The following is a 13183-nucleotide window of genomic DNA, read 5'->3' as shown; positions in this document are numbered from 1 at the left end:
CACACACACTTGACCCATAAAACACCATCTCAGACAGGTTTTGTATCAGCATGGATTGGAGATTTTTAAGCCTGTGGTGTCCTTCAGTTAATTATCCTGCCTGGGGCAAGCTGCATGTGAATTTGGGTGAAAAAACCCCAAAATATTCCACTCACTTTCATTTTTAGCAACTTTTCTGGCCAGTACCAGTGAGTGTTTACATCTTATCATTACACCTGGGTTTCAGCAGGAGAGAGCTAAAGCCCCAGACAGCAGATTTATTTCAGCAGAAGCAGCAGAGCAATCGTGGATGCACCGCATGCAGCTGCATGCACAGGGCTCCAGGACTTCGGTGGGAATTTCAAATTACATGTGCTGAAGAAGAACTCTGGATATACATAAGAGGATTCTGAATCTGCTAGGGAATAACCCTTCCCTTCCCTGGGTTTGGCAGCATCATGCTTTTTCCAAAATGAAGATGAAAGTTCATATACAAAACTTAGGTTGTTCTTTTTTATTTTTTGAGGCATTTATTTCTCCCAAACAACACTGGTTTTTGGCAACAGGCCAACAAACCAGCCAGCTTCAAAAATCTGAAATTCCAGAGAACCAACACATTTTTCAAGCAAAGAAGTATTGCTAGGGCACCACAGGTGGTTGTCTGAAGTTGTGAGTAATTAACTGCACTGCTACAAAGCTGAGGAACAGCAGGGCTGGAGGCTGTTTCTCCAGGCTCTGACCTGAACACTGCTTGCAGTGTGCCCTGGGATTTGTTGAGACAGCCAAGGAAATCCCTCCACACTCCTGGGCAGGCAGCTGTTTTTAGCTCAGACATTCAGATTTAGGAGCTTTGCTTGGCCTCAGTGTTGAACCAAGGAGGATGAAACAGGGTTTGCCTCTACAATGATTGGACTTTTAATGCTCCTTTTGCTCTCTTCACGCACAAAGAACTGCCACGATACATTCCACAGGAATTCACAAGGATTTTCAAGCCTGAATCAGATTTCAAGGCACAGGGACATCAATCCACCAGCAAGACACATTTGTTGAGATGTTCACAGGCTGGTAGGAGCCAGAACAGCCCAAATCACTTCAGAGAACTACTCTGGCTTAAGATATTTCAGCTGATCCTCTGCAGCAACCATCACCACAATTTTAAAGGCAATAATAGTAACAAGCAAACGTCTTTCAGAGCAAACCCAAAAAATCACTGAGAAGGAATACAAACCCTTGGGAGGTGTGAGATTGACTCCGTTTTTAAGGCACCACTGTATTGGCAAGATCCCCAAGGAATCTGCATGGCAAAGCATTGAGATTTTGCTGGGTTCAGGTCTCAAGTCATCAATGGTCACTTGTAAATAATGATTGTTAAAAACCTAAGGGGTGAAAAAGAACAGACCAAAATCAGGAGTTAGGTTTGCTGCAACATTAGATAATGCAGAAAGCTGAAACAGCCAAACCTGGGGATCAAACTACTGAAAATAATTTGCTCTCACGTAAACTTTTTCATCAAGGTGTTTCTATCCACGATGTCAAAGCCTGAGTTTTAGAGATGGGTGAAATGAAGTAATGAAAAGCACTGAGGTTCAACGTCCCACAGCTGAGCAGCAACAGGAGATGACCCTGAAGACCCCAGAGCTTTCCACCTCCATTCAGCTGTTTTATTTCCAAAGGCTTCTCAGATGTGCAGGGAAAATATATATGGATGGAGGGGAGACAAAGACAAAAGAGGGATCCTTTTTTCTGCATGCGAGTGGTAGATGAACATGCTCATCCCCATTGGTTTTAAGTGCATGGAATCAGCTGGTGATACTTGTGGGCAAGAAAGGATTAATTAGGAACGTCATTGGATTTTAAACCTATTTCTTAATGTGTTCTCCAGCCACTTAAGTACCACTCCTGTTTTTTTTCCTAAATGTGGTGGGAATCAGGAAGGGTTTCCCAGACAAGCTCTTTCCATCCCTCCTTTCTGAGCACTCACCTTGGTCACTGATGCAGGACAGATGTGAAACGGCTCCCTCATATTCACTGCCTCCAGCTTCATCCCCACAGTGAAGAAGTGATTTCTCAAATCAGCATGATCCTGTGGGAAGAGGAACATGTGGTGACACCAAGAAGGAGCTAATACATCTGAAAATCTATTTGAAAGGCGTCCACATGGGTTTTGTCAACTCAGCTGGTCCTATGTTCTTTTCGTGCCAACCCAGCCACAGAAAGAGGGGACAACCTCAATCCTAGAGGACACATCTACAGCACCAAGCCCATCATACCTAAAGCACAGGGTATGTCCCTCTCAGCAGCAGCATCCAACCAGAACGTGGTCCACAAGGAGAATGTGCTCACCAAAATGAGGACCTGGCTGAGAAACTGCTGCTTGAAAATCTCCCATGGGCAGAGCCTCTCCACCTCTGACAGCCCCAGCCTCTGGAAGCCACTGAGAATCCAGAGGTGCCGAGACTCAGACTGAAGTCCCCCAGGGTAATGCACAAGGATGCAAACAGCTCAGCATGGCCCTGATTCATCCTGATGGATGTCCAGGACCTGCAGGGCACCAAAGGAAGCACCTGGGCTGGTCTCCAAGTTGGCAAGATGGAAAAGTATTTTCTTCCAGCTAGGAGACTGGAAATGGATTAGGTCTTGGATGGTGAACTCAGACCCAAAATGTGGGCAACCAGAGAACATGATGATGGGAAAATAAGAAACTGTGCTCAACTACATGCCCAATATGGGCATCCCTTCCACCTGGGATAAAACCTGGCTGCACCCACATGCTACACACAGAGAGTTTCCCACAGCAGCTCTGGGGATGCAGGATGCAGTCCTGAAATTCAGAAGTAACCCAGATTCACCTCTCCCTGGTTTGCCAGCAGTTCAGTGTTTTAACACCTAATTACTCCATCCCTTGTGACCCCTATCTGACAGTCACACAAGCTGCCACCCTAATTCCAGGGTAATGACTGCATTTTGTGTTCATTCAATAAAAATGTCCCACAGTATTTCTAAACCACTGGTTCATTAGCCAATACAAGCATAAAGAGATGATGTTATATTTAGCATACACTCACAGACTACTCCAAAATACACGCAGAAAGCTTGCATAAGTGGTTAGCATCAACAATCCCATCTACATTCATTGCTACATGTGCTATTCTTGTTCTAAAATGATTTTCTATTGATCTGAAGTTGTGTTTCATTGTGCTTTCTTTTCCCAAGAACTGTCTGCACTTGTAAGGGCTTAACAACTTCTATTTTGGGATCTTACATTCCAACTGCTGCTAGAGATAAGGATTTTTACAAGCTCCAACCACAGCTAAATGAATGGTTGTTTTCATCTTACCAACCTGCAGTGTTACAGAGGTTCTCACCTTTAGGCGAGAACCAAAAAACAGAAAAAAACGCCAACTTTAATGAATTTTCTCTCAAAGCAGAAGAAAATACTGATGAGGAAACTGAGGAATATTTAAGAATAATGGCCCAGAGCCCAAGGAACTAATGGCTGAGAAAGCAGGAGACATGGAGGAGTTTGAGCATCCTTTTCATAAAGGCATGCAATGACAGGATGAGGGAGAATGGTTTTAAGCTGAAAAAAGGGGCAGATTTAGATCAGATATAAAGAACAAATGCTTTATTGTGAGGGAACTGAGTCACTTGAACACATTTCCCTGAGAAGTTGTGGATGTTCATCCCTGAAGTGTTCAAGGCCAGGAATCTGGACAGTGGGAGGTATCCCTGCCCATGGCAGGAGATGAGCTTTAAGGTCCTACCAAAACCTGCCACCTTTAAAACTGAAAAGGCTTCAGAAGGAAAAGATGATGGCTGCAAAACTCCAATCCCACCAGCACTGAACTTCAAACCCCTAAAGGAAAAACAGCATTTTGACTGGAGGGCTGCCTCCTCTTGCCTGAGGATCTGCATTCTGAGACTCTTATTCCTCGGGGCGAAGTTGTAAAGAAAAGGCAACTTTGCAGAATGTGCATCTGGAATCAGCATCTCCCCACAAACGTTCCACGATTCAACTCACGCTCAGATCCAGCCTCAATACGTAATAAGCCAAGATCCACCAAAGTACTTAATCATGTTTATCTTTAAACATGCAAGTAGTTTAATCAACTTTTAAAGTGATTTGTTGATTGAGACCAAAATATACTGACACTAAACCACATTGCTTCTCCTTTTTATCTGAATAATTTTATTTGGTGTTCCTTCTATTTGTTTTGGCTTTTTTTCAAAGGGGGAAAATAATCAGATAGGAAGAAAAAAAGGACCAATAATATTTAAAGGCATTTTACTTCAAAAGCGCTGTGTACCTTGGGATCAAATCTCCCTTGTCATTCAGCATAGCAAGTAAATATTTTCCATTAAATTAGTAGCAAGAGTGAACTCACAAGGGGAGTTCACAGGATCTCAAGCACGTCTCCCTTTTGGGGGCAAAAAACCTCTTTGAAGCAGGAACATGCATTTCTTTGGAAAAATGCTGTGGAAGTAAAAACCCTTTCTGTGTTAAATGTCATTTTTGAAATGGAAAAGCTTTCATGGAGAAAAAGTCTTTGTATTGTACATCTCTGGAAAATGGTCAGGGTCTGGATATTTGATCTGTCTCGCATACTGGATAAGAGAATCATCAAAATTTACCAAAGCAGCTTTATATTTTTGCAGCCACAAAAGGAAAGAAAAAAGATTCCTGATGCCATTCTCTGATTTCAGTGCTGGAGCTGCCTCAGCCAGCAGGGAATTACTTAGGATTTGGCATATGCTCCTCTTCAAAACTCCAATTAATTTACATAATTTCTAAGAATAGGTTCCAGAGAAGTGATGGCAAAGCTTTTAATTAGTATTAGACTCAAAGTGATACACTGGATAATGAACTGCTCTCTCTTCCCTTTATTCACGTTGACAGCAACGACGCCTGTTTAATAAAAGCAGCTACAAGGACAGGACTGGAGGGCTGAGACTTCCTCCTGGTCCCTGCCAGGCTCTGCAGCTGAACAAAAGAAATGCCTGAAATGATAATGGGTGGCAGAATTCGACCCTTTACTGCTATTTCACAGCATTCAACACCACCAGTGAGGAGGTCATCAGTCATTATTTTCTAGCAACTTCTCCAAGGGACTTTCAATTTCCTCTGAAATGGAGATCAACAGGCAGAATAGTTTTGACCAGCTGGAGCACTTTAAAGCCTCATGCATGGTGTGCCTTTACTCCTACTCCCAGGAGCAGCCTTGCTGACCACACAGAAGTTTGGGTTGGATATTAGGAAAAATTTCTACACTGAATGGGCTGCCAAGCATTGGCACAGGCTGCCCAGGGAAGTTCTGGAGTCACCATCTCTGGAGGGATTTAAAAGTTGTGTGGATGTGGCATTTGGGGACATGGTTAATGGTGGGCTTGGCAGTGCTGGGTTAACAGTTGGACTCGATCTTGGAGGTCTTTTCCAAAACAAATGACTCAGTGTTTCTGTGATTCTGTAATTTATACCAGCAGACTGCCTGTCCTGGGGTTCACAAGCCCTGAGAGGGGAATGGAAACACCCCCTGGCTGCTGAGGAGCAAAGTAACTTGGACTGACAATCAACAAGGAGGCAGGAGAGTCCCTTACAGCAAAGTGAAAAAATCATGCCACAAAACATTCAACAAATTAATGTGGCACGGGCACCACAGCTGCTCACTCCAAGGGTCACAGTCTCTAACATGATGGATTACAGCTCACAGGTAATGAGTGGAGCACTGCAAAAAACCCCTCAAAGAACGTCTGTCACTCACAGTCCAAACCCACTGGCAACAGCCAGAGCTGTCACAGCTCTCAGCATAATCCCAAAAAAGCAATTAAACTCAGCCCCACACTCACAGCTTTAGAGCAGGGGGCATATTTGAAAATGCACAGGCTGTGACCCTCTGGGCCACCTGAAAGGCAGCCCTTCTTTGATACACATCTGCACCATGATTTCCGTCCTTACATGGCTTGTGTTTCTGTAATTATTCTGCAAAAATTACTGATGGGCTTTGCAACAGCTCACTGCATCCAGCATCACACAGCTCTGGAAACTGCAACATCTGGAGGTCAAGTAACAAGTCAGCCACAGTGCTGGGAGCAGAAAGAGGCTCCAAATTCCCAGCCTTCTTTCTTTAGGGTCTGAGATAGCCACATAATTTTCTCCCTCACAGCTAACAAGCCACCAGCAGTGTGGATTTCAGAAATGCCAGGTGACACGGCAGCCTAAACGTCACTCCAAAGGAGATCCACAAACAGATTTAGAAAAGCACTGCAACACTTAAGGATGTAAGCCTTAGAGAAGTACCTCTGTGGGTACTGACATGCTTAAGTCCTGATAATTAAGTCAGTAAGTATTAGTTATAGGTGACAGACTCAGAAAGAGGAATTTCAAAACCATCACTGCCACTTGCCCAACCTCATAGCTAAATATTAGGTCAACAAATGTAATTTCTGCCAAAAAAATGCCATTTGGTTGTAAATAAACTCAATGATGTCCATGCCACAAGAGTGCAGCTCGAGTAATTTTAAAGTGCACTGGGTAAAGCTGATAGAGCAGGGAAACCTGGCTAAGCTACTTTCAACTGTGATACTCAAGGAAGCTGCACTCTGGGCTGGTTGCTCCATCTGTGTCCCCAAACCCAAAGAAGAGCATCACTTTCATATTTTAAAATGTCAATTTTTAGCCCATTCTGCTCAAGAGCACTGGAGTAATAAAATTTTAAACACAGCAGCTTACACAGCGTATAGAAAAGAGCAAGAAGCTCTGATTACGGTCTAATTTTCAGATTTCAAGCTAATTTTCAAATATTCTTAAAAGTCAGGGCTTTTTTGGTTTAATACAGCCAGATGCACACAAATTACAAAACTGCAACTTCATGCAAAATTCAGAACTAAGTTTGAATGCTGAAAATTTGCAAAGTTGAGAGGCTGATTAAAAACACTGACCACTCAATAAGTTATTGACCTGAACCACCTTTAACCATAACAGTGTGAAATACTCTTGCCTGCAGTCCCATTTCTCCTGGTTTACCCTAATAAAGGACACAGAGCAGCAGGCCCCATCTGGTAAAACTGGGAACATATTAGTTGATTTGGTTTTTGCTTTTGAAGTATCACTTCCCTTCCGTGTTTTCTATACTTTCTCCAAGAAACTGGCTGTTTCCAATAGCCTATTTTTAATCACAAAGCTCACGTGTGGGAACCAGTCACAAACACAGCAATAGCAGTGGTTAAACTGCCTCCACAGGAATCTGGCATTTGTTTTTTAATTGACAAAAACCAAAAAGGAAATAAAAAAAAAAGAAATAGTGCCAAATGCAACCCTCTGCATTATCTGCAGATGAATCAGTCTTGTTTGTGATTCACCAACTTCCTTTGCTACACATGGAGCAATCTTCCCTGAAGGGAGACAGAAATGCCCTGTAAGACACAACATGTGCAAATTGTCCCCTTGTTCTGACAAGAGCCATCAGAGGAAGACCAAAACGTGGAGATGTGGGGTGGGATGATGAGGAAAGGATGCTGGGAGGGAGGTTTTAGAGACACCACGACCCTGAAGCAACGAGAGCCAGCTACGAACTGCACCTGCTAAAGAGCTCCTTGAAAAACTGCACATGCTTCTGCCGAGGATTGGATTTAGCCCTACGGATTTTAAGCTCCTCTTGTTGAATAAAAAATAGTTACCATAGAAACAGCAACATTGCAGAGTAGCCGGTCGAAATGCGAGCACACCTTCTCCGCATGGCTCGGGCTGCCGCAGATGGCATTAGGGCAAAGATCCCCTCCCACACAGCTCCTGCCTGGATTTGCCTCAGCACTGGAAGCGTGGGCAGAGGTAAAAGAGATGGATATTCATCCACTTGAGGATTTTTTGGTGTGTTTGGTTTGGGTTTTTGAGCATCTCAGAGCCAGAACACTTCGCAAGCGTTTGCCGGTGAGACGCGGTCGTGTTACACGCCCAGATCCCATTTCATGGGGTGGGTAAAGTCACCCAGAAAGGGTGGCACAGGTGGGAACAGCTACTTGAGCGCTCAGAGTGAAACCAGCAGTGTCTCTGCTCACACCCCCTCAACACACAGCCCCTCCACTGTGAGAGGGAATGAGGATGCCCTCGGTAGCATCGTGGCAGGAATCCTTACTGAGAGTCAACAGGATCTGAGCAGAGAGGATCAGGAGCCAATTCAATGCACACTGTGAGCTGCAACCACCCTGAAAAACTGCTATGGACCACAGCTGCTTTTGATTTTTTTGAAGACATCAATTCATCTTTAGATCATGTAGACTCATGGAATGGTTTGGGTGGGAAGAGAAATTATCGATCATCTCATTCCAAAGCCTCTGCCACAAACAGGGTCACCTTCCACTATCCCAGGCTGCTCCAAGCCCTGCCCAACCTGGTCTTGAACATTTCCAGGGATGGGGCATTCACAACTTCTGGGCAACTTGTTCTAGTGTCTCACCAACCCCACAGTCGAGAATTTCTTGCTAATATCTGATCCAAACCTTCCCTTTTCCAGTTTTAAGCCATTCCCCCTTGCCCTACCACTACATGCCCTTGCAAAATGCCCTAAAATGGGAGACTTTTAGGTATCACCCACCCTGTACATGGGAGCAGATGCTGCTGTAGGTGCACATCAGCCCCTCTCAGTGGAAAAAACTGCCCAGGGATGCAGAAGGCAGGAGCTCAGGATGTCACAAACTCCCTCACGCCAAGCCTGGATGCAGTGATTCAACTAAACCTTTTGCTGACCTCTCCCCAGCCTGAGAGACACCAGGAGGTAATGAAGAAAACTACACATGCCAGAGAGACAAAGAAGGCTGAAGGACCTGGTTCTCACTCATCCCATCTGGTTGGCTTGAACAGCCTCTAGCATTTCTCTCCTAACCCTGACTTTCATAGGGTGCTGCCAAACAGACCCTGGGGGCACCTCAGACAGGGCTTGGCTTTGCCCATCTCCTCAGACTGCTCTCCCAACCCAAATCCTTGCACAGCCTTGCCCAGTCAGGAGGGAGCTGGAGAGGGTTAGAGCTGTTCCCTGCTCACAGAGGTAGCACCAGGCTCCATCTCACCCTCTGGTATCAGAGACATCCTGACTCCCTCTGTGGTGTCCCTTGGTTCTTACAAAGATAAATGGTTTCAGTGGAGCTGAGGCAGGAGTGGATCAAAAGGCAGCAGAGCAACACAGGGATTGGGAAGCCATGCACGTCTCCCAGCCAAGCAAACAGCAGCCATGGAGCAGGGCTGGCAAGCCCACGGACGGGGAAGAACAGATGGAGTATAAATAATCTGGCAGCCTGCAGACAACACGGCAACTCGCGGGTTATTAAAGCACAGCGTGCGGAGCCGGGGCCAGCCAAGCCATCAGAGCATGAAGGAGCTCGGGATTGGGGATTGGCTTCCAAGGAAAGCCAAAGGCATGCTCGTTTAAAGCTGCTGCATCAGCACATACCCATCGTGTGATGGCACTGAGGGGGAATGAAGACAGAAAAACCCTGCTGGACTTCAAGGCTACTCCTGCAGCCAGGTCGGGATTATCCATGAGTTGAAAGTATCCCATGGATTTCTCTAATTTAGACTCTTCCAGAATACAGAACACTGGAAGAAAACACTCCAAAACACCTAAAATGTTTACTAAATTCTGAGAGATGTTGTCTTCCTTTAAAAAAAAAAATAAAATCAAGGTCTTGGAGCAAGTGTCACTCTTACTCTCACTACTAAAATGCATAGTTCATCCAATGGATTTTTTTTTTTTTTTTTTTTTTTTTTTTTTTTTTTTTTTTGTAGGAAGGAGTCCTGTTTAATATTTGCCTTCAGGTTTGTGAGGGTAGAACTACAAGCACCACTCTGTCCTGAATTTCAGGGGCACCTCTAGCCTGGGTGGTGGATGGTCCCTCCACCTGTCATGTTAGGAGAGATCTGTACCAACTAATTATGCCATTAGTTTTAGCATTAATTAATACTATTAACTGCTATCAGGAGACACCCAGAAGCTTCAGTCAGAAATGGGGGAACACTGGGCTGGGCATAATATAGAGGGGTTTTTGCTAGAAATATTTAGAGCTGGAAAAAACAACAACTTCAGGAAAGGAGGAGAGGAGGGTAGAGGAATAGGACCAAAAGCTATGAATCAGGAATTTCCACCTGTCTTAGGTAACACCTCTCTCTCCTAGGTGCTCTTCAAACAGTTTATCAGGGTTTGGTTTAGGGATGTGGCTGCTAACAGCTCCATCCAAACCAGTCACCAGGATTCACTTCGTAGGAACTGGGAACAGGATGCCAACAGGCAAAATCCACGGAAAGATGATGAGCACCCAAAATCCTGGGTAGGACTTAGCTGCCCAAACAGGTGTCTGAGGTGAGGATCCATGACATCTGCAGGGGACCCACAGATCTGGCACAGGAGACTGGAGAAAGAATGGGAGGTCAGAGAAGATATCCAGGATTTCCTGTCTGCCTCTCTCCACGAAACAAAACCCATTCACCTTACACAAGCTGCTGGGCTGTAACTCTAAAATATGCACTGATCACTAGTATTAGGGCTGTGTTTGGAGCATGGCTTCCTCTTAGAGAGCACCAGCAATGCCAGCACTGAAGCAAACCACTGAAACTGTCCCACTTAACTCAAAATCAGGCCCCAGTAATATTTTGACCATCTTTATTCACAACAAGCCCCAACCATTTTATTAGGTGTCCCCTGAAGCCCAAGCCATCATTTACGACCAGTACCAAACCAGGTGCAGGGTCAGCCCAACAGCACCCTAACATCACAACAAACACAGCAAAGGACACATGCCCTTGGGTTGTGGCCTTTTGGAAGGATTTGTGCTCCTAAACCATTCAAACATCCTTGAAAACCCTGACTGTTTATTTTTCTTCAAGGATCAACATGTTTTCTGAAAAGCAGGGAACGACAAAATAGCAGGTGTGATGCAAAAAGCTTTTGTGAGGAGGAAAATTTATTCCAGGATGTGCAGTTTGCAAAACACTATGTTTAGTAGCTGCATAATAGCAGCATTTTCTGGCAGTTAAACATCACATTCCCTCCTCAAAGGATCCTGAAGCATTTTTACAAACACTTCCAACATATGGCCAAGTGTAAAACAGCACCAGAAAAAAAAAAGAAAGAAAATCCTGTTTGCAGCCTTCTCTCTCATTTTTACAACTGACTCTGTGGTCTGGTGGCCTCTCCCTGGATGCCAAGGGGGAATCAGGGCTGTGCTTCTGCAAGGGGTTTTTGGAGCTGCTGCTTAAGACCATCATGTGCTAAGCTCAGCTCTGCCACACTTCTGAGCACTGCTAATTCAGGCTCAAACCCATGGTTTTGGAGTTCCCAGGCAGAACCCAACCCTGTGACACCAAAAACTGAGGAGTGTCACCACTGACAGCAGCCATGGGCTGACAGATCCCTGAGAGCAACTACTTCTCCCACTACAAAGGTGGCTCTGCTCTGCCAGTGCCACCTCCTGGGGACAGTTTGATGGCACCACAGTGACACTTCCCTCAGTCATGCAGAGCTTTAAGGACAACACAGATTTAAGTCATAATCCAGCCCAGGAGATGTGCTCATGAAGAGCAAGCACACAGCTACACCCTGCTCTGCCACAGGATTCTGCAGGGAAAGTTGGGAAAGACAGAATGCAACTGCTCAGTGTGCAGTTACTATGTCTGCCCAAGTAGACATTTTCAGCTTTCCAGAAGATCTATGAGAGCTGCCAGCTGTCAAACCTTGTGTTTTTTATCTCATCTAAAACACCACAGCTACAGTAGCAAGGAGCCCCAGGCACCCTTTAGAGACACTCCTTCTGTGCTGGTTTTGTAATTAAAACAAAAACAATTAAAATTAAGAAGTTATAAAAGACATCTTTGGATATGACACTCTTTGCTGGGATCTGGGATTCTACTTGAAGGTCCCACACATCATCACTGGATTTCTTTGCAATGTCAGTCAAGTTTACTCTCAGATAGTCTCCTAAAGCCTTAACTCATGTTTAAGTCATTACTAGAGGAAGACTTGCTCACAGGCACAGATAACTTGTCTTTTTCTCCTCAATTAAGATGTACAAAATGGGGCTGATTCACCCTAAATGGGCAGAATAAAGAGATGACCACACACAAAAAATTTCTTCAGTCTCCTGCCTGTCCAGAACCAGGGCTCAGACAGCACCAAACTCTGAATTCTCTTCATCCTGTGCTCACCTTACACATTACAACAACCAGAGAAGTCCTACTGACCTAAACATTGACATTTTTGCCAAATTTGGCCCCAAAGTAACTCTCCTCTTGGGCCATTCAAGCATTCCAAGGTTTTGCACTGTCTTCTAAGAGGAACATCTTTGCAAGCTCCATCACACAGCACAACACAGCAACTGGAGTTTACTGAATTCAAATTTATGACCTGCATGCAATAATTAAAATAAGCGGGTATAAGTCTGGCATGCCGGGAAGAGGCAGCAACACAGCTGTTAGTTATAAACCTTTTTTTTAAAAGGATGTTCCATGAGCCTCATCAAAAACATTCTTCACTCTTTCACATAGACAGGGATAAAATTTACATATTAGACATTCCCTTTCATGATTTAATCCCTGCCCCACACAAAGCATTTTTGATGTTGAAGCTGCCAGTGCAAACTTTTAATAGAGTTGGAAGATGGAAGCCTTGGATGAGACGAATGGCAGAGACCCAGAACTCTCTGCACGCCATTTCCATCCCAACACAAGGCTCCTCAAGCCCACATCTGTGCCCAAGGCCAACACAAATCTTCCCTGTTCTCCCAGCACAGCAGAGCTCCCACACTGCCAAGGAGCCACTGCCTGGGTCATTAGCAAAGCGTCCCCAGATTAACGCTGCTAATTTGAGTGCATTTCAGCTGGGTGAGGAGCCTGGATTCCTCATGGGAAGCAGCTGGCACGTCCCTGCAGGCAGGGTGAAGATGGCACTGGAGTTTTGCGGCAGCCAGAACAGGACACAATAAAAGCCTTATTCCGGTTACGGAACCATAAAATTGTTTCAGTTACAAAAGCCCTCTAAAATCAAAGCCCTCCCATTAACCCAGCACTGCCAAGGCCACCACCAAGTGCGACATCCATACATGAACTGCAGCAATTCCATTAATGTTCTGGAGTATCCCAGTGCAGTGCTGCTGAAGGGCTGGGAAAGAACCCAAAGGGTCCCCAGGCTGGTGGTGGGGAGGGAAGCCTGGTCCACCAGATCCC

The 13183-nt window shown here is 45.0% G+C and overlaps 1 protein-coding gene across 1 annotated transcript in view; it reads right to left on the bottom strand.

Moving 5' to 3' along the window:
- SFMBT2 (Scm like with four mbt domains 2) overlaps nucleotides 1-13183 on the bottom strand; it is an 86764-nt gene that overhangs the window by 32587 nt on the left and 40994 nt on the right. The window contains exons 7-8 of the mRNA XM_062490865.1: nucleotides 1961-2062; nucleotides 1208-1355 (exon numbers count right to left, since the gene is read on the bottom strand). Coding sequence (XP_062346849.1) covers nucleotides 1208-1355; nucleotides 1961-2062 — 250 coding nt within the window. The remainder of the gene's footprint in view (nucleotides 1-1207; nucleotides 1356-1960; nucleotides 2063-13183) is intronic.

Source organism: Cinclus cinclus, chromosome 4 (assembly GCF_963662255.1).
Source record: "Cinclus cinclus chromosome 4, bCinCin1.1, whole genome shotgun sequence".
Taxonomy (NCBI): domain Eukaryota; kingdom Metazoa; phylum Chordata; class Aves; order Passeriformes; family Cinclidae; genus Cinclus; species Cinclus cinclus.
The sequence above is the reverse complement of the archived record's forward strand: the minus strand, read 5'-3'. Positions and strand labels throughout refer to the sequence as shown.